General features: G+C 40.6%; 2 protein-coding genes across 4 annotated transcripts; one reads left to right on the top strand and one right to left on the bottom strand.

Annotated features, from left to right (window-relative positions):
* Positions 1-2016: 2016 nt before the first annotated feature.
* Positions 2017-14359, bottom strand: LOC121185722 (upstream stimulatory factor 2). Of its 3 annotated transcripts, none has more exons than XM_041044091.1 (11): positions 14109-14358; positions 13585-13625; positions 13203-13312; positions 11827-11946; positions 10919-11072; positions 8180-8273; positions 6509-6547; positions 4472-4530; positions 4030-4124; positions 3802-3930; positions 2017-2908 (listed from the first exon to the last, which is right to left on the bottom strand). In XM_041044091.1, exons 1-11 carry the CDS (start codon positions 14141-14143, stop codon positions 2819-2821), a joined length of 966 nt encoding a protein of 321 aa, XP_040900025.1. In that variant the 5' UTR covers positions 14144-14358; the 3' UTR covers positions 2017-2818. The 3 variants fall into 3 exon arrangements, with proteins under 3 accessions (XP_040900025.1, XP_040900026.1, XP_040900027.1); XM_041044092.1 differs by having other exon boundaries at positions 13203-13309; positions 14109-14356; XM_041044093.1 differs by lacking the exon at positions 6509-6547 and having other exon boundaries at positions 14109-14359.
* Positions 14360-16102: 1743 nt separating this feature from the next.
* On the top strand, positions 16103-21464 carry etfb (electron transfer flavoprotein subunit beta). The gene is made up of 7 exons (XM_041045055.1): positions 16103-16234; positions 17758-17916; positions 18319-18477; positions 18598-18660; positions 19422-19580; positions 19678-19893; positions 20828-21464. The coding sequence occupies exons 1-6, from the start codon at positions 16181-16183 to the stop codon at positions 19846-19848; spliced, it is 765 nt and encodes a 254-aa protein (XP_040900989.1). The 5' UTR covers positions 16103-16180; the 3' UTR covers positions 19849-19893; positions 20828-21464.
* Positions 21465-21479: the final 15 nt, after the last annotated feature.

Below are 21479 nucleotides of genomic sequence, written 5' to 3'. Positions count from 1 at the left end.
TGCATGCAGTGGTTGCATATTTCCTCCAAGGACACATGATCCTCTAAATTTTTTAAACGTTTGCCTCCAGATCTGAACTAAATTATATAGTGAATCATGGTGAATCACGGTTTAGGTATTTTTTTAGAAAATACCTATCGTGTAGGAAAATTAGAAATTTGTATGAGGCTGAACTGAGCCCATTTTCAAAGAAGATTTGAGGCCATTTCAGTTCAGAATGATGCTGTAGGGATACCTAAAGGTGAAAACCCCATCAAAATGTTCAGTGTCCCTCAGAGTAGATGTGTACGCATCCCATCTTATCTTGGTGGCAGTGACACTAGTTATGGCAGATAATGTCACCTATCAGAAATTCTAGGTGCCTTAAGGCTCATCTTAAAGGCACTGAAAATGTTCCCGTTTTTTTACTTTGTACACAAAGGGCCATAATAAACACAAACTTTTCTGCCAAAGCTAGAAAATTTGAGGTTATTTCATGAGACTTAATAGTTTGTGATCTTTTCACTAATTTGAATTTAGTATTATTTCAATTCAACTCTGACTATAAACAGTCCTGATGATGCAGGTTTGCTGAGTTTTTAATGTAAATCATAACATTGAAGCCCAAGATTTTGAGATATCCTGCTAACAGATGGAAAAACATGAGGGACTGAAAACCAACTTGACAGAAGTAATAAAGTATTGATTTTTTTTTTATGTCCAAGACTGGCGGAAGGACAATGAGCCACAACCAAAATCCATCAAAGTTATTAGCTAGTGAAAGTTTTATTTTCCACCATTTTACTTAGAAAAAATGTCTTACGATCTAACCTGAGAACAGTGAGGCTGCTACAGAGAGAAAATGAGTCTTTTTTCTTTCTTTTGCCATTTCAAAAAAGAAACGAGAGAAAAAAAGAATTAGTCACGAATGACCTTTCATTTGTGAACATCCGTCTTTCAAAGCATTATTCATGTCTTCACATTTTCTGCTCTCCTGTCTCTGAGGTGTAAAAAAATTCTACTGCAAAACATCTATCGTTCAACTTTGGCTAGGAGCCTCGTTTGATAGATCAGACACTTGCACTATCTGCATCAGGTTTGAATCTAGCAGTAGTAGCAGAACAGCACTTCCAAAGCACAAGCTGTTAACTTACAGAGTCAGAGGTAAGAGATATTAAAATGTGATAAGTCTGCCTGATTTTGCCAGGGGTCTGAGTGTTGGTTTTGCTTTGCTGCATCCTGAGCTGTTGATACTGGGAGAAGCAATCGTGCTCTAATAAGTGGCTCCGAAGCGTGATATCTCTCTTCCACTTTCAGTCACATCGCCCAAAGCGGAACAAAAATGCATCATGTATATTCATTCACAAAATCATCAACAATGTTAATATTGGCTTTTGCTGTTTGTACAGCCAATTACAGTTTACTTATTGTTTGCCTGATTGGGTGGAGAATTATGTGAGATCGCTTCCAAGTTTCCCACTTTCTAACTATTCCATCTCTTCATGAAGAACGAGTTGTGCTCAGCATAGAATTTCTGTATACTCCTCATCCATAGTGAGCAGAGAGTCTTTGAGTACCGCTCTCCAGGGTGCCTCTCCCACCCTTGTGCGTTGAGCTCCATTTGAAGCGTTGCAATACCAAAATAGAGCAAACAGCTTGAAATGAAACATGTGGGGATTATTCTTACACGTACTGAGACACCAGTAAATCACACATGAACAAAAGATGAAAATAAAACCCACAGCGCCTATATATAGTTTGGCAAAAGTTGGAATTTGAACTGCACTCTGCTCCAGTCCACAATCCAGGGCCTTGGGTTTGCCAATCGCCTGCCTGTTCCACAACTGTACGTTTCCACTGGTAGCTGAAAAACATTTAAACCTTCGGATCTTTACATACGTGATTTTGTTGACTTTTTGAATTCTAGTTCTAGTTAAGCAAATGCCCAACAATTCAAGTATATCACTATTTTTTTTTCCAAATCAAGCTTCAAGATTGCACACACTTCGTGGTGATTATTATGACAAAGGGCCAGCATGAAGTTAATGAGTTATTGATTGTTTACTCCCAGAGATAATCTGCTCTAACATTCTGTAACATCTGTATTAAAACATGAGAAGACATATTTACATAAATCAGCCCAAAAGCAAAGGCCAGCACAGCTCCTTGTGTGTCTTTGGGTTTAGGTAAACTATGTGTGTCACATTATATCCATCTGCAGAATCATAATGTTTTGCATACTTTGAATTTTAAGTGGAGGGAAAAAAAAACATCATCCTGCTTCTCTGGGGTGCATGAGCGTCAGTGTAACTGGTCTCCATCAAGGCTTCTGTCAGCAAGCGGACTAATAAATTAAAGCAGCTAAAAACAACATATTAATACACAACTCAAAAACACAAACGGAATAAAAGCATGAACTAAGTCAAAATTAATAATTGGGGAGAAAAATGCACGGAGAGGGAACAAAATTAAATGACAAACATCATAGTCCATGACTGAGGCTACATAAATACAAAACAAGGGAGGAGTTCAGCAGAGGTTCTCTTTCATAGCTAGTGCTAGTAAAGCACTCTGATGGTGGTGAGTGGACATCTTTTCTTGGAGCACATTTCTACTGAGTTGTAACGGGTAGTTATCTCAATATGATTGGAAGTCAAGTACAGCCACAGTTGGCCAGTAAAGGGTTCGTGACCTGGGAACCCCGGGAAGGATGCATTCACTAAAAAGAAAGTGATTCTTCACACAAGTCCTTGTTTTCCTCATCATCTCGCCGCCTCTTCCACCGTGTTGGTTATGTGTCTGAGTGGTGGTGCTCGTCCCTGTTCTGCTCGTCTCTCCTTCACTGCGGTGGTGTCTCTCCAACCATCTCGATGCCGTGCTGCTGGAGTTGCGCTCGGAGCAAAGCATTCTCATTCTTCAGCTCTTCAATCTTAAGAACAAAAAAAAAAATCTCATTATCAACACCTTCATCCCCATGACAGCTAAATATAGCTCCAAGTTTACAAACCAAACTTTTTTCGTTTGAAGACTGAGTGCTGCCTGTGTGTAATGTACACACAGGGCTATGCAGTCCCTGGGATTAAAGAGTAGTGTGTGTGCAGCCCTTTTCAGAGACACTCCTGTCCACAACCAACTGGATTATCACATCTTGATGAGGTATGTCATCTCTCCACTACATTTCCCTTGGGTGAATTCTGAATTCACTGCCTCCCAACTGAGGGACTGAGGAAAGGATATTGAGCTTTGAGCATCAGAATAAGAATATATTGCCTAGTGCCTTGCAGGCCTGGGATTCAATGGGGAGATGTGGCAGCCTCAGAGCTCCAGGATCTCACAATACTTTGAGTGCATTAGCATGCAGTTAGTTCTCATACAACCCCTGTGTATATTATTCCCACAGTCTCTCAAAGCACTGATTTCAGGTAACACCTCTCATTATATGAGCGCAAACTCTTTGATCCTCTTTGTCAGGCTGTGATGATCAACTATACAGACTGATGCCTCAGAGGGTTTGTTTTTGGAGAAATGAAGATGCATATGGGGCTAGGTGGATTTCATGGTTTCTAAGACTTAAGTGAAAGGATGCTGCAGTGCACTCCAAAGCAAACTAATCTATTCAATGCAGCGGCAATCTTCACAGCCACATATGCGGCCCACTATGGCTGCTTTCTTATGTACATGTTTATTTATCGGCTACACCCAACCACCTCAAAGGAAGATTTTGACATTATCATTCATAGACCTTCTTTACCCATTATTGAAGCCATGGAAACTTCACTTGATGCCACATTTGCAAGCTACAGCAAAGACTGATATTCATACCTGCTGCCTACACAACTCATTGTCCACTTGTATCCTCTCCACTTCCTTCAGACTCTCCTGCAGTCGCTGGTTGCTTTGCCTCAGCTCACGGATGTAGTCACAAGCTTTGGACAGGATGCCTCCTTTGCTCTAAGAGTACAAAGATTTTGTCAGTTGAGAGGGAAATTTTTTTTTTAAATATCAGTAAAAGGGTAGCAGCGGTGAAGAGTCAAGTAAAAGACTGCTTACCGCTCCAGTCTTGGTGCTGTCCATACTGCAGTCGGGGATGATCTTGGAAAGGGTTACAATCCAGTTGTTGATCTTGTCTCTTCGCCGCCTCTCAACTGATGGAATGTTAGAAAATAGGAACAGGAACAGAATTTTTAAAAAATGTATAAATATAAGCAGCAGTTCCTGATTTAATACATTCTTAGATTGAGAGATCAGAGGTAATTTCCGCTTGCTTTCATTTCCAGGATCTTATCATTTCAGTAGTTGTAGGCATTGGCTGACTTTGACAGCTAAACACTAACCTCTAGTGGCCAGTCCTAAAATATATGTTGTTATCTACTCTTAATAGAATATTTTGACAGGGCTTGGTGAATTTCTTTCAACAAAAAAATGTTCTATTTAGGGACCACACTGCACTGTCTGATGAAATCAAAAGCCACAATCATAGCTAATTACCCACCTTCATTATGCTGCGCTCTTCTCCTTTCATCTCTTGGTGTCCGCGGTCCATCCATTTTCCTGCAGACAGGCAAGAAATAAAACACTTTTCATACGCTACAATATCTCCCATCTCCGCCTACTATACAATCAGGCACAAATCCAATACAATCCCCCAAATTCACCTAATCTTGTGCCTATTAAAACGTGTTCTTCAATGTTATCTCTATATTCAAGGCTTTTGTAATCACATCCCTTGCCGCTACCAATGTGCTATTTAAAAGGAGCCTCTGAAGTTGTGTAGTACCTTTGGTACAAATACTGAAATAGTCACAGCCATATGAGGCTGCATATTAAGTCTTGGGCTGTTTTGACTGGAATACTGAGACCCACCCAACCTTCTTATTCTGGCTGGCTGTCCTCTTCCCAGGTGTGGCCCGGAGGGAGCACATTGCTTTATTATGCTATAAAATTACAGCACTGTAGAAAACCAGATGCTGTCTATTGGAGTCTGGGCGTACCGCTAATGACACAACTGTCTCTTGTCTCTGCGTCTTCCCTTAGGTATTCTGTTAATTAAGTCCCCGATACGTGACAGGGAGACTTATCCAACCACCCACCACGGCATGAACAGGCCAATAACACACTCACATATAATCATATGGGTGGCCCTCTGTATATCTCAACCCCGACTCTGTCTCATTAATAGAACAGACAATACTTAGCTCACCAATCATGCTCGACCATGCAAAAGAACAGAAAGAGTGCACAGAAATCATTTCTTTGCCAAAGGAAATCTTGTTCTGAGAAACTGTCACTGTTGTATATTGGATGCATTTCTGCTTACTCGTTGCATGACGTTAATAAACGTCCTATAATGTCATTCTTGCTCCTCGCCTGCCCCTCTACAATGCGTCTTTATTCTACAGCGGTGAATTTGTGACCCATCTTCACAACTCGACTGCTGATATCTTTATTTGAGATAGTCAGTCAAGCCAAACTGCAGTCTCTCTTGTATCTCAAGACATCTTAATGGGATTTCAGCTGTATAATGGATTCAGCCCAACAGTACTCTAGGCAGAGCGTAAAAAAAAATGTGGATGACTGTATGAATAACTAAACGTACAGGCCTAGAGGAACGTTTTTTTTCCCCTACCTTCACAACTTATAGAGGTACACCTCAAATAAGTGCTCTTGAGAGTTTTTTGCCAAAGAAATCCAGAAAATTAGCAGAGCACAGTCCCACAGCTGAAGCACTTTATCCATGTAATTTGAAGTATGGATGTATTAGAGGAATAAGTTTGTACGTTTTATATTGATCCTTCAAAGAGCAATGCAATTGTCACTCCTTCTGCCCTCCCCTATTACTAGGCTACAGTATTACATCAAGCCAGGGCCTGGACAATGAGCCAGCAAAGTTTATTTGGTGATACAAGGGACTGCAGCTTGGGCTTGTGATTCTCTCAGTGGATGATATAAACAAAGATAAGCCTTAGTGATAATTAACTGATTATGTACTAACAATTGTGTAGAAGAGATATGCTGAAACTGACAACACAGAGTTTTCATGGACTTGATTTGTCCCAACATTCCTGTCATATGAACAAAATACACAAGTTTTACAAACCCTAAATATTGTCCAACTAGTTAAACCACTACATTATTCCAAACTAGGCCAAATGAGGAGACAACTCAAAAAACTACAATAGAGGACACTTTGAAAATGATACTAAAATAAAAGTGTGGAGCGAGCCATTTGTTTCCAGATGGAGAACAATGACCTAATTTCGAAGTCCTAATGGAAAAAGACGTTTGCCACAAGCACAACTAACAACAATGGATCGGGGTCAGCACTGAAGAAACGCTACATCTGTGTCTCACACATCAAGAACAGGGAGAATCACCAGGGACTTATGGGAAGGGAGGGCCAGAGAGGAGAGGTGGGCAGAGGTTTGTGTGCCTCTTCTCTCTTCTTGTGATCTAATTTGATTAGTTCATTTGCTGTTTAAAAAAAAAAAGAAAAAAAAGAGTGTGGGAGAAATGTGGAAACTGTCCTCACCAGTTTAAACCTTCATGTTGCAGCAGCTCGTTTTCATCTCTGCGGACGGCAGATAGGGTGGGAAGTTTTCATTCATTTTACTCACATGTCAACGATAATGTCACTGTTCATTAGTTTACACTTAAATATAACTCAAGAGGCTTTTGTCAAAAATCATGAATTATTCATGTGAGAGGAAATAAATAGAAACAAACATTCTGAAGATAGGCATTTTTAGAGATGAAAAAAAAACAGTTCACTTTGTATTTCAACACAGAGCAACGCAGACACACACTGCAACAAAGCTTGTTCTTCACTTTTGACTGGAAAGCAGTTTGTTGTAAGCTGTGAACATCAAGTAACATCAGAAACGGGCAGAGCTGCTGCCAATTTTAAGGCGCATCTAGAACTCCCCATTATGCTGCCCACAACAAAGGAGCTTAAATCTCTAAGAAATCTGAAGTTCTTCAAAATCACAGAAGCACAAAAGTAGTGAATACCCTTGCTGTAAAACCCTAAACTGTACATACACACACAAGTGACAAACAATAAAGGACAGGCAGAGACTGGTAAGAGTGTGGTGTTTCTCCTGTGTGTGTTTTCTTTAAATAATTACCATAATGAGGGGGTAAATGGAAATTTATATGCTCCCTACAGTTTCGCAAGCTAAAGATTAAGTATAAGCTTGGCAGAAAATGGAAGAATATTCACTTAGGTTAGTGCTAACTCAATTTGATAATGGGTCATGTGTTTTCGGCTTTTACCAATTGAGGAAAAAACACAGTTACACGACATTTAAGAATCTTGCATCCCTCAGCACTACGACTCGTGTGCAAGTTGGTTTTTGGTACAAAAAGCACAGTTTGAAAAATAAAATAAACCATGCTGGAATTCCTTATCTGAACAGTATCCATAGTAGGCCAGGACTAGGCTGGTTTCATGCAATTAAAATGACAACTCAGTGTGTCTCTGCTCAGGTGAGCCTACTGATTATCTTAATAACAGCAATCACCAGCATGTGGTTAACAGTTGGAGAGAGTCTGAGATGGATTCCTCTTTGATGTATGATTATAATGATGCATGTTGTGAGTTTTAGAGATAAACAACATAAGAAGATTTTGGAGGAGAAGGAGAAAACAGGCCAACCAGGGTATGCTAAAATGAAGATCCTTGATACAGACTGATATAAATATCAGCCTTCACGGCAAACTCAGAGGAGAGACGGGGAAGACTCCCTGGAGAGAAACACAGTCTGGAGTAAAAGAACAACAACTACAGTGGCACTTCACGTTGCATATATTCAGCCTAACTGTAGCTGGGACAGGCATGGGAGCTGTTCTACAGTCGCATGTCCATAAAATGCCAATCATATGAAACTGTGATATATCTCAAACAACTAGATGGTCCATATAAACAGTTTTGGATGCGCTTTCTCTTTGCACTGCTAAAATTACATCCCTACCCATATCTCAGCAATTTAACTCCCTCCACTTCCCCAGCCTCCTGCTGCATTAGCATTTAGATTTGTGTGAATTCTGTGTGCTTTGTTCACTCAGTAAGTACTACTGTTCATTTAAATGTTGTGTTTCTCAGGCTCTGATGGGTGGGGACTGAACGAAGCCGCATGGCTCCCTGGCAAATGTGTGTTATTGTTGCAATTAATGGTTAAAGCCTCAAAGAGATGATACTTACGCAGGGTAGGGCTGTGTGCGTGGGGCAATGGTTCGTGGCGTGCCTGTCTGAATGACATCAGGTGGAGTCATCATCACGTAAAATTGACCTGTGGCTGTGGAGGGCATGGGAGTAATTAGTTAGCGATGATGAAAAAGATGAAAAGGCTGCATGACCTGAAAGACTTAGTCTTGTTGCACCAATAAAATATCTAACCGCAAAAGAGTGGGGAAAAAAAGAAAAACGAAAAAAAAAAAAAAAAAAACAAATCCACATGGGCACACAACATGTAGACATGTAGATGGCATAACAACTCTGGTCTTCAAAACAAAACCTAAAACCTTACTTTTGAGAGAAAAACGCACATACTTCACACTAAGGGATTCAAACGCCATCAGCTGCAGAATTGATACAAGGCCTGTAGGACACAAACACTTCATCTTGCTCCTGCAGGTCAGCCAGATGGCCAACCTGGCCTGGCCAGACACAAAAATTCAGCAACATAATTTACTGCTATTTCAAAGACAGAATATATCAGCCCAAAAATGATGATTAGATTAAAAGATATCACTGCAAAATCTTGGCATAAAAATTGCATTTCCAGTTCAAACGCTCTCTAGTTTACCCCTTTACAAATAATCATTTATGATAAGGGAATCCTGTGCACAAGCAGCAACTCTTTTGTTCGCTCCATTTTTTTTCCTTTGTTCTTGACTTCTTGTCTAATTGCACCTTTAAAAACAATTGGCAATTTTTTGGTCAAAAGTACCATACAATAAAGTAGAAAGGTCAAGCCTTTCCCAGCCCAGGGTTGAGTCTTGCCAGAATGCGGTTCATTGCCAAAGCCGCGTGCACGATCCTCCACTATGCCTAGCCTCATAGGAGATGGCAGCTTGCACTCTCCCCCTACACCCTACAGTGCACTCCTCAGCCAGTATGTCATATCTACTTAAACTGCTCAAAGCTCACAGAAGAGAAAGACAGCAGCCCACTTCCTGCTGCAAGGCTTTAACTGTTGCCCACAGCAAACAAACCTCATGGTCTTCTTCCCTTTCTGAGGTCTCACCAGGCTGCCACTCCCAACACCCAAAAGAGAAAAACACAACAAAACAAAAAAAATGCATTTCTTTATCTTTTAAAAAGCTCAACACACATCAAGTGCTATACCTCCTACAGCAAAAACTAAATTCCCCAAAAACAGCTGCTTTTGTGGATTCCTGCTGATGCACCTAGAGTGTATCATACAAGTTATTATAGAGGTGAGTCCTTTGATATGGCCTTAAGGATGTCAGACTTCTGTGGGTGTGTGTCATGTGATTAAAGTAGACACGCAAAGCTCAGCTAGAGAGACAGGAAGAGTGTGTGGATGTGCTGTGTCAGCGTGACAAGCTAAGTCAGTAATCAGTAATGGATGGAATACATTAAAAAAAACTTGCTAAAGGGGGAACTTACCAAAAAAACCTAATGTTTCGGGGAAATGTAAAAACCTTGTATGACCCTGATCACGCCTGTCCATTTGTCTTACTGGAGTATGTTTTAACTTTAATGTTTAGCTGGGAAATACGTTGTTGGTTTTCAAGCCTGGTTCATCTTGCTAAAATTTATAAAAGGCAAATACTAACTAACAGGAACGGTACATGGTTAATTGCTATGAAGTGCTTGCATGTCATGAGATAGTTTGTGGCTAATACACTGTTTCTTACATATTATAAGCTATGCTTGTTTTGTGGCCAGCTCTGCTTTATTCAGTGTATATCTCATATAAGCACATTATTATTCTGTTGGATCCCACTTTCATTCCTTTTCAGACCTCACGTCCAGGCCAACAGGGTGGCAAAAAGAACAGACGGCAGCAGAAACGCTGGGTGATGAATTACGAGTTCCTTCCAAAACCCTTCTCCAAGCACTACCTTCTCCCTCTTAAAATCTGGAGAGGCCTGCAGCGATTGCCTCCTCTAAAACCATCAAAAAATACTGAAAATCCACCATTCAAATGCCAGCCATCTGTGTCCGCTAGATCTGGAGGTTTTGTAAAGCAGAGCCAAAAGTGTACATCTGTTTCTCCAGGTCAACCATGCTCTGACCACCCTCATAAGAAGCAGGGGACAGCAACCTCACAGCCAGCGATATCCTGACTGACCTCTTCTGGATCACCACCATAAAACTGCAAAGACAGTTAGCCCATCGAGACGACAACATATGGCAGCAAAGAGGGAGAGAAATGGAGTGGGTGGACATGTGACATGAGGCAAACAGTAAGTATGACAAGCATAACTAATATCATTTCAGATAATATTTGACTTGTGTCATTTACAAACTGTTAGAGGAAGCACATTTTAAATATAACGTTTGTTTATGACCCTATTGCTGAGCAAGGAATCTGATACTGAACAAAATCTGCTGCTGTGTACAACACAAAATCTTTAATTATTCAAAACAATAATAAGCAGCATCTAAATACCCTTAAATAAAAAGTTGTTAAAATGCTGATGAACTGTTGGGGGACATTCTGTGTCCAACTGTCTCACGAATCATGTTTAAATCACAGTTTTCAGGAAAAAGAGCAACATAATTTACAGTCTGCCGCGCTCTGTAAAATTCTACTTTCTTTCACATCAGCCAAAGATGTGGGGACCATGGTTCATTTACAGCTACTGAAAAATGGGCTGTTGTTCAGTTTGTCACTGAAAATAATGGCTAAATTAGCCCTGTAACACTGTGGTGAGCATCAACCCAAATTAAGTGTGAGAACTGACTCACCCCCTGCCTGTGTGAGTGTGGGGTCCGTGGTGGCCTGCACAGACACAGTCCCATCGCTCACCGCAGTTGCGGGGAAGTAAGCGAAGCGCGTCTCTCCTCCCACCGTCTCTCCTGCTGGGCTTCCTCCATTACTAAAAGGGTTTTGGATCACAGCCTGTGACAGATAAGAGAGAGACAGAGGAGAGCTTGAACGAGTAGCAATGGAGCAGTCACAGCAGGTAAACACACACCTCAGTCTCTGTCAGACTCAATTCCGGTATCCCCTCTAGACCCCCAAGCAAGACACAGTGGAGTTTGACAGCTGGGATAAAAGGAGGAAAAAGAAGTAGCAGTGATCTTGTTAGCAGAGATAACAACAAGGTCGGTGAAGCCACCAGTACACTACAAATGAAAACAAATTTATTCTGTTCTTCCAAGTTTTTGACTAAAACATGTTCTAAATCTGGCTGTAACTGTTGTGCAATGAACACTGCCATTGCAGTTTATTTAAAAATAACTCTGCAACAGCATCTTTAGTCTCTCTCAGTCGCTCTGCTTCAGGCAGATGAAGGCACATGCTTCACTGGTTATACCACTTTGCTAGTTTGACGAGTAGAGGAATTAACTACACTTGCAATATTAAAACAATCAAAATTTAATCAAAACTGTACATCTCTTTCACATATTTGCAGTAGTATAAACACTGGAGTTGTAAGGAATGAGTGACACCAGACTGTGCCTGCACAAACAATACTTGTTAGTAAGATAAATTCATTGTTGGTTTTAGTCTTCTCAGGGAGATTGTTGTAAATAATAACGCAGAAGCCTTATCCTTTAAGACATGGATTAAGAATGCAGTCACTCTTTCGGAACAGTCCATACTACCTGTGAATTCTCTGCAATCAATAAAAAGGGGGAGATTGAGGTACCTGAGCAACAGCCTGAGGAGCCCCAGTGAAAGCAGCTGTTGAGACAACACTCACTGCTCCACCCCCATCGTCTCTTCCCTCAAGGTGCTGGTCAGTCACCTGAACAACTCGATATGTCACCTGCAGGGTGAGATGAGACACAGGTTAAAGAGAGAATGAGAGGAAAAACAAACGGAGCAGCCAACTGTTGTTTTATGTAATTTTCTTTGGTCCCTATGGTAGGTAAACCAGGCACAAATCAGAACAACCTTACCTGACTTGTAGCTTTGTTTATCATTTCTGCGGCTTCAGTTCAGCTGAGTATCTGACAGTATAGTTCTAACCTCAGTAGCGTATTGCTCTCACCATCCCACACAATATGCTTATGCATCAGAATGTGCCTGATTCAATTTTAAAAACAAGTCAAGAAAATTAGCTTGTTTGTTCCAAGAATCAGTATTTGTATCCTTCCACCATGTGACTCTCCTCCTGACTGACATGTGACAGCAGCCCCATGCCAATCCTAGACCAGACTGGAATCACATGATCCCTCACACTAGCACTGTTTACACCAAATGAGCCACATGGATCACTGACTTAATTCCCTTCAGTGTAAATCATCAATATAGGGATAAACCAAACTGAATGTCACACTACTTTTTCCACTTTTCCAATTTTTTGCATTACTGTCCCCATTGTCCATCACTGACCATCATTCGAGTGAATACCACGTTAGTGGACAGCAAGGACACACTAATAACAAAGGTTGCCAGTCAATCATGGGACTAGAAAAAGAAAAGCACACATTCATACCTTCAGGCAATTTAAAGCTTGCTATCCTCCTGACTTGTCTTTGGAACATGGGAGGGAGTCAACGCATCCGGCAAAAACACACAATAGTGTGACAGGAAAACGCAACCATACATAGACAAGACTGTCTGTGAGAGGAACTCAGGTTTTTCTCACTGTGAGGCGACAGCACTTACACCAAAACATTCACTAAGACACAGCCTGAATCACAACAAGTACTCTAAGTAATGAATACATACATGACACGCAAAATGTTGTTTACTGACAATCATATTATCTCCCACTGTCACGCTGCACTATGCATGTGACCAAATCCTTTTAGCCACATTTATCAATATGTGACACACTGTCAGTTGCTCATTATGTCTCTGCACAAACACCCCTTGGACATTCATTCAACCTGACATCTAAAGTAATTCTGGAGAGTACTGTTTTGTGTTTTGAGCACTGAACAGAAGCAGTGTTACCCTTAAACGCTAGGCCCATATGCACTTGAGGACATTTAGCGACTTTCTGAAATGGGCTGTAAAAAAAAAAGAAAAACAATCGCAAGTGGCATCACAACTCCATCATCATTAGTTACTTACCTGCCCAGCCTCAGTGCGGAATTGATATTGTATATTATGGTCACCGAACGCTGCAGCCTGCTGAACACTGGCTATTGTCACAGCCGTCTGCTCTTCTCCTGTTCCGTCTCCCAAGGAGGAAAGAGGACAGAAAAACCAGTTGTGAGAATGGAAAAGAAGGAAAACTCATAAAGACAGCGACTAGGCCCTGAGTTCAGCAGCAGAATATGATATTACAACCGTATGTTTACCAAGATAATAAAATACTATTTAGTTACACCTCTTATTCACCAAATGAGGCAGGTTATACTTGTGTTGTAACCAACCGCAGTATGCTTTTGGCTAGCACTTCTGTGCAGGCGCCAGATGTTTTACATGACAGCTTCGTGCATAAAATTCTTACCTTCAGATGCCTGGACAACTTCTTCTTCTTGCTTTTCTTGGCTGCAAACCAGATGCACGGACAAGTACTTAAAAACACACGCAACCAACTAGCCTTCTGGTGTATTAGTGTTAAAATAAATAAATGAGTGGCCCTAAAGTTTGTCTTTGCTGATAGCAAACTCGTACAGTCAAGGAACAGCACAATGGCAAAGTAAAACACAACATCGCTACTGTCCTCAGGTTACCTACAGTGGCTGACAACACAGTTGTGTGTTAAAATAGCTAGCTGAAGCTAACTTAGCTGTTCCACTGTTATAAGCTAATTATGATCATGTATTTCACAACTGGACATTGGTCTTGGATACAACTACTCAAGTATCTGTCTTCTATTTCTCTTCCTAACTTAAGCACAGTCTTTAGACCGAAATCGTTTTGACAACAGTTTTTAGGTCAGGCCTTGGTTAGCGTCATAAACTAGCTATTCGAAATAGCATGTTGTAGCTAGCTTGTCTCAGTTAGCCATTTTGGGCGACTCTCGGTTACCTTGCGGTGTCCAGACTCTGTTCAAGCATATCCATCAGGGTTACAATAAAAAGTGATATTCGGTGTCACAGACGGAGATGGAAGTGCTGATCACGGGAACAAACACTCGGGTCATGTGAGAGAGACAGCCCAGGACACGTGAGGTATGGCTCGGTGTCGAAGTTAAAATGGAGGCCGCTGCGCTGCTGCTGGGTGATCCGAGGTGACTCCGCTCGGATCAGCTGTCGCGCTGGAGGATTTGCAGCTCACCGGTGACCACGGTCATCACGTCAAAAGCAAGTGTTTCTCCCACACCGTGACCACAAAAACATGATGCATTTCCTGCTAAGGTCATATGTGCGATGTTTGTCAGCTGAAGAAACAGCAGAAAAGATTAAAAAAAAAAAAATAGTTACAATGGATTAACTGAAATTAAAAACAAAAAAAACTGTATCAACTGTTTATGGTCCTGGAGTAACATCAGTTCAACAAAAGTATATTTAATAGGTAATTTTAGATGTATTAAGTAAAAGCTGGCTTAATGGTCTGGCTCAGATTTGAACAAGTATTGTGTGAAACGTTTATGATACTGTAACATTATTATTGATCCCCAGAGAAAGAAGAATGAAGGCTGCTTGTAAAATACAGTTTCTCCTATATTCAAATCCAAAGCTCACTTTAATGCTTATATATTTCTTCTGGTCATTCTGATCACTTTTATCTTGGTGGTATTTGCTTTTGGTGTTCTTCGATTATTTATTTTGGAGTCATTGTCTTGATTCATTACTTTTATTGCTTGTTTTTACTGTAAAACACTTTGGAATTGTGTTTTATTTCTATGCATTACTATTTTTTTATTTTGTTAGTGAAAAGGGATGAAATGTATTTATTTAGGGAAATTCAACTCTTCCCTCAACACTTACATGGCGACATGTATGCAAAGTGCCATGCTTCGGCTGTGATTTGGTGAGTGATTGTTATGACTTCTAGGCTACTTTGCCAAGGTTAACAATATGCATTCACTTGATAGTTTAATAGGTACACCAAACTGATGCAATACAACATTGTGGGCAAACTAAACACATAAATACATTTATGAAGATAGGATGTATTGCAGGGCTATTTGCAACCCTTTATGTACATTGACAATAGAGCAAGTGTCAATAAATGTTGTTACACATACAAGAATTAAAAGATAACATGACTTTTCAATATGCAGTTTTTTATTTTCATTTTTGATATTAGAATACCATGTTGTCAACTGCCAACTATGCTGCTGCCATACTGCACACTCTGTATTGTACATAGGTTTTTCTTCTATTTTATTTCTACCAAAATATTATCTGTACATTTTGATTTTACTATTCTTTTGTGTGTGTGTGTGTGTGTGTGTGTGTGTGTGTGTGTGTGTGTGTGTGTGTGTGTGTGTGTGTGTTTTGTTTTTACTTAATAGCACCTCTCACTTGGTGAAGGAGAAACAGTGTTTCGATTTGCCTGTATGTCCTGCACATATAGTGAATTGACAATAAAGAACCTTTGAATCCTCCAAAATGATCACAGTTAAATAAATCGTTCTCTTAATGTTTCAATAAAAACCTGAACACTGTAAACTTCATGAAGGGAGGATTTATTGCCGTGAACTTTGCCCCACATAAAGCGGAACGTTTCTTCGTCGGGTTTTCTTCACGACACAAATGCGAGCAACACAACATAATTCACAGAGGTAATTTCTCGTAATTCACACATTTTAAGATGTTTGAGCTATAAGACAGTCGACATCATGCATTAAGAGGGATTAAAAGTCATTTACCAAGAATCTTGAAAACGCGTTTTTGCTCCTCATTCACTCATTTAACAGAAGCAGCGGCATGAATTGACTTTGTGTTGAGTTTAACAACGCCTTCAACCACGTCTCGGCCAATCAGAGCGAAGAGAGTTCGTTCTTGTGTGCTTCTCATTGGCTGTAGTGGTAGGCGGTCCCCTTAACTCCTTTCCCTGGAATCACCCTAAAATAATTCCGACCTCTCCTCCTTGAGTGAAGGTTCATTGCGGTGACTGTGTTACGTTAGCTGAACACTACATTTTCATCCACAATGTCTGGCCGTGTTCTCGTTGGAGTCAAGCGTGTCATTGACTACGCAGTTAAGGTAACATGCCTCTGCTGTTTCGACTGTCTTTGTTTAGGCTTTAAAATATTTTTTACCTGTGCTCGCTCTTTTGACTTTCTGTGTTCTGCTAGCTAACATTAGCTTGCTAACGCCAGCTGGCAGTGGCACAGAAGCAAAGCCGCACCACTGAATGCGCACACATTTGACAGTTAACCTGTCAATTTGCAGCTGAACTCAATTACAGGACGCAGCATGACGAATAATTGAGATTACATTTAGCAACGCTAAGGTGTATGACTTCCTGCTACTGCTGTTTTCAAGTTGTGTAACCTAATGTCAGGTTGAACCATTGGTATGCCCTCCTTCGGATGAGCTTAAGGGCTGATCCACCATACACTATTGTCTTTATGACAATAGTGTATGGTGCAGTCACACTCTTACTGTAATCTCATGGTGCTTATTTCACCTTTCACCGTCTGCCAGAGATGAAGCACAGCACCATAATCAATATGTGTGTGCAGCTGTTTCACATAACAGCAAGAACACTCCTGCTCCAGCTGCCCTCAGCAGGATCTGCACCGTGTCTGTGCTCAGTACTGACATATCAGTCAGACAGATGATCAAAATACAGTGAGTCAGGAAAAGTAACTTTTGTTTAAATGTTCTGTGATTTGGAAAATATTCATTTTACTTGTTATGCATGTTGCTATGTCAGATTGAGTTTTAAAATTCATTTTTATTTGTGATGTTAGGTTATGCATTGTTATGATCATTTATATTCTTATCATTATGCCTCACACTCTGATGTGGATCAATTATTGCATGAAAAGACCTTTTAAACTTTGAGTATCTTGTACCAGTGCTCTGTTAATAGCCATGCGTGTCTACTATGTTTGCTTTATGTCACTGTTGTAGTTTTTTTTGCACATTTTTTATACATGTATGTACATGAAAAGTTATATGGTACAGGCACTATGTTTGCCCAGGGGTATAGTTTCACCCATGTCTACATGCTTTTTTTTGTACGTATTGTCTGCAGCTGTTTTGTACTTTGTTCTGTTTCTGGGAGATCTTAAAGCTACAACATACAGCATACAGTAGACAGATATTAGCATGCTCTCAATGCTGAGGCAACAGTTTTGGGAAGACCCTTTGTTATTGCAGCTTGACAGGTCAGGTCAAATTGGAACATGAACTGTGAGACAGGCCTTATCAGCCAATGCCAGCAACAGACTTCACAAGTGCTCTTCTGACTGAGTGGGATCACATGTGGCCATATGCTGTGTCACACAACTGTGTGGCCTACACCAGATTACTTGCTTTCTATGCTGAAGGGAATTTCCTCTCTGTTATTTTTTGATAATAAAGCAATCAGAGCAATAAAATAGAACATGGCAGTATAAACTTGTCTTGCCTGTTCACCTGAACATACTGGTGGCTCACTTCCTGTATGAGTTGCTTTCAGTGTGTCTGTCAGTTTGCCCTAGAATCCAGGCTGTCGGGATTGTTTGTCATCTTGCATCCCCTTAGCGACTCTGTCCTGCTGTTTTGCTCCTCCTCAGATTCGTGTGAAGCCGGACAACAGTGGCGTGGTGACGGATGGTGTTAAGCACTCAATGAACCCCTTCTGTGAGATCGCTGTAGAGGAGGCGGTCAAGCTGAAGGAGAAGAAGCTTATTAAGGAGGTTGTGGCTGTCAGCTGCGGGCCACAGCAAGCACAGGTGGGTGTGATGTGGCCAGACTCTGCACCCCTGCCACTTTAACCAGTATCCTGGAGAAACAAGTGTGGAGAAGCAGTGTGGTGTAGCTGGTTGGATAGTTTTGGAAGGGTTTGTGTCTTTCGCATTATCTTTCAATAGAATTGTGCTAGTATTTAGTATTGATATAATGTAATAAATACTGATGTGTGTTAAGTCAACATGAGAAAGGAAATATTATGCACTTACAAAGCAGTTATTCCTACAGTTACTGATACTTAGTTAAATGTGATGTAAATTTTAGGCCCTACCACAATGTGAGCAAAGCCTTTTGGGTTTGGCAACATGTTTTAACCACAGAACACCAAATTATTGTAATTCCCCCCCAAAGACAAGTTCCTTGACCCATATTTCTCCCTCACTCAGGAGACCATCCGTACTGCCCTTGCCATGGGGGCAGACCGTGGCATTCATGTGGAAGTGACCGGGAAAGACTATGATACCATGGGACCCCTCCAGGTCTCTAAGATCATGGCAGCTTTGGCCAAGAAGGAGGACGCACAACTCGTTATCCTCGGCAAACAGGTTAAAGATCGGGATTAATAACTCTTAATATCCTCGTTTAAAATCACGTCACACTTTCTGATGGACACTCAGGTCCTCACTGCCGTCACCTTCATTTAATGACTTGTGTTGCTTTCATAGGCCATTGATGATGACTGCAATCAGACTGGCCAGATGACAGCTGCCTTACTGGACTGGCCTCAGGTGAGTTCTAACATTATTTCAATCTTTGAATGAGTCAGCCCATACCAGAAATAAAAACAGTCCATAAAAGTAACCTGACTCTGACTAAGTGAAGACCGTAAGGTGAATTACATCACTTGCTATTTTTTCAGTTGGTCTTTGCAAGTGTCATATGTGTGAAGTAGCTGGGCTGAAATCAGGCTATGTCCCTATCCAGTGTCCCTTATCTAGGATAGTAGAGACTAGTATGAGTCAGTAAGAGCAACAATGAACCTGCACCGAGCAGAAAAGCAGGTTAAAGTCTACTTGGACAGCTGGAGTTAAGTTCCACTGGCTCACCAATAGATGGAGCACTTTGACATGTTATCTAACAGCGCACAGATTGGGCGGTTTGTTGCACAGATTATGGTGTAAATCCAGACACCAGCTCACTTCCAAAGTTAAAACCATTTTCATATCTGTTGTCATTTTCATATGTTTCTTACTCACTTATTATCACCAGTGTCACATTTTATTGTCTGCAGTTTATTATTAAGAAACATTTACCTTGGATTGTTCACAATTTAAATTGTAGTTACACAGGCCAACCAGCAGATGGGGCACAAGGAGTCCCTCATGACTTCAAGTAAACTCTCACCAGTTTTGTTTATTCTTTACATTGCAGGGTTAGAAATGGTGTAAGAAAACTTCTCTCTGTTTCCCGGTTGGACAGTTTTAACAACAGTTCTTCTTATTATTCAGTCTTATAAATCCATGCTGCATCTTCATATTTTGTAATCCAGGGCACGTTTGCATCAGAGGTGTCACTGGATGGAGACAAGGTTAAAGTGGTGAGAGAAATTGATGGTGGCCTGGAAACAATTAAGATCAACACACCAGCAGTCGTGACCGCAGACCTTCGACTCAACACCCCCAGATATGCCACTCTGCCTAATATCATGGTAGGTTGCAAGGGATTGTAGTCAGAATCGAAAGAGGCACTAAAGGTGTGAAAATCTTCTCAATCGTTCTCATGAATACGTGTGTCCTGCCTTTCAGAAAGCCAAGAAGAAGAAGATAGCTAACGTGAAGCCTGCAGATTTAGGAGTGGACCTCACATCACGGTTGGAGGTGTTGAGAGTGGATGAGCCCCCACAGAGGCAGGCAGGGATGAAGGTGGAGACGGTGGACGACCTGGTGGGCAAACTGAAGGAGGCAGGGAGGATATAGAGGCATTAAGAGTGTAGGCAGGCGAGTGCAGAACCAAGCAGAAAGGTGAGTATCACTCTAAATACCAGTGTAGAGCCTGACTTAAACTGGATTTTCATAACTGAATAATTGATATAAAAAACCTTTTCAGTAAGAGTAAAAATTTCCAATGATTTTTAAACATATACTTCATTATGTCAGCGACCTTGATTTTTAAAATTTTTTTTTTTTTTTTTTTTTTTTTTTTAAGATTTTGTCTGTTAATTGTCGGGGAAAAGAGAAAATGAAAAATGTCCATCACAAGTTCTAAGAGCCCAAAGTGATATCTTCAAATATCCCATTTCGTCCAACTAACTTTCCATAACCCATAGATATACACTTCATTTTGACTATGAACAGAAGAAGCAAATTCTCAAATAACAGAAGCTGGAACAAGAAAATGTCTGGTGTTTTTCCTTGGAAATTGGCTGACACGGTGAACTGATCGTCAGAATAGTTTTTTGAAGCATTTATTAGGCCTGTGTTAGAAATGCCAGTAGACCGATTACAGGAAATGAGAATGTGAGAGATGCATCAAAGGTTCCCAGTCACAATCAAAAGCAGTTGGTGTTCATGGTCGGCATCTTAATCTCTGTCGGTTCTCAATCCTTTTTTAATATTATAACATTAAATAGTCATAATACTTATGTATTTTTGACAGGCCAAGGTTTTATTTTCAGATTTTGTAGGAGAGGGGGCAGTGGAAACACTCTATACAAATAATTAATCGTTCATGAAAAACCTACCTCTTGATTATGACTTGATAAATTTCAAGCTGGTGTATGCAAGTTGGAATATTAATAGCCTTTTTATAACACCGTCTCTTTATTACAAAACCCTAATTAATTGCTCTGACAAGGAGTATTATGTGCTTTGCAGTGATGGAGGCAAAACTAATTTAAGATTTTAATTGCAACTCTTGTCTTGAATTACATATCTACATTCTCTGCTCTCCTTTCAGGACTGGACTGCATTACGTGAGCGCACCCGGAGGACTGGCTCATGTATCAGCCTAATCCCTCTGTTTGAGACTGTGACTCCTGAGGATATGCAGGGAGGTACTGACAGGAGAGGAGTAATACTGAGAAACACTGTCGTGCAGCAGACCCGGACAACTCCAAAAGGATCATCTTGTCTTTTATGTTCATAGTGATATAACTGTAGATGACCAGTCTTCATGCAATAATTTAAACCCAGAAACTTCCTTTCACTCATGCTGCTGTAGGTATTGCACTGTACACCAACACCACCAGTACGATGCATTTCACCAACCAAACACTCGACTCAGCTGTTTAATCTTGTACATCCATTGTCTCACATGTAAAGAGGTGCAGTTTTTGTAAATGATATATGTAAATATGGACCCAGACATGTTGAGATGATTATGTTCTTCAAGATTAGCATCATGTCTACAATTAATCTGTATAGTCTGTATGAAATTTCTAACTGGGTTTCAGTCCTCTGCCGAGATGGTGTCTCTCAGTATGAGCAAGGGCAGGTGTTCATAAATCAGAATTTTGCCATAAGCGCCTCAGTTCTCTGTTGATTGTACAGAACATTACCATGACAATAAAGTAGCCAGTCTTTTTCATATCTAACTATGGTGCACCTGT

This window comes from Toxotes jaculatrix, chromosome 8 (assembly GCF_017976425.1).
Source record: "Toxotes jaculatrix isolate fToxJac2 chromosome 8, fToxJac2.pri, whole genome shotgun sequence".
Taxonomy (NCBI): domain Eukaryota; kingdom Metazoa; phylum Chordata; class Actinopteri; family Toxotidae; genus Toxotes; species Toxotes jaculatrix.
The sequence above is the reverse complement of the archived record's forward strand: the minus strand, read 5'-3'. Positions and strand labels throughout refer to the sequence as shown.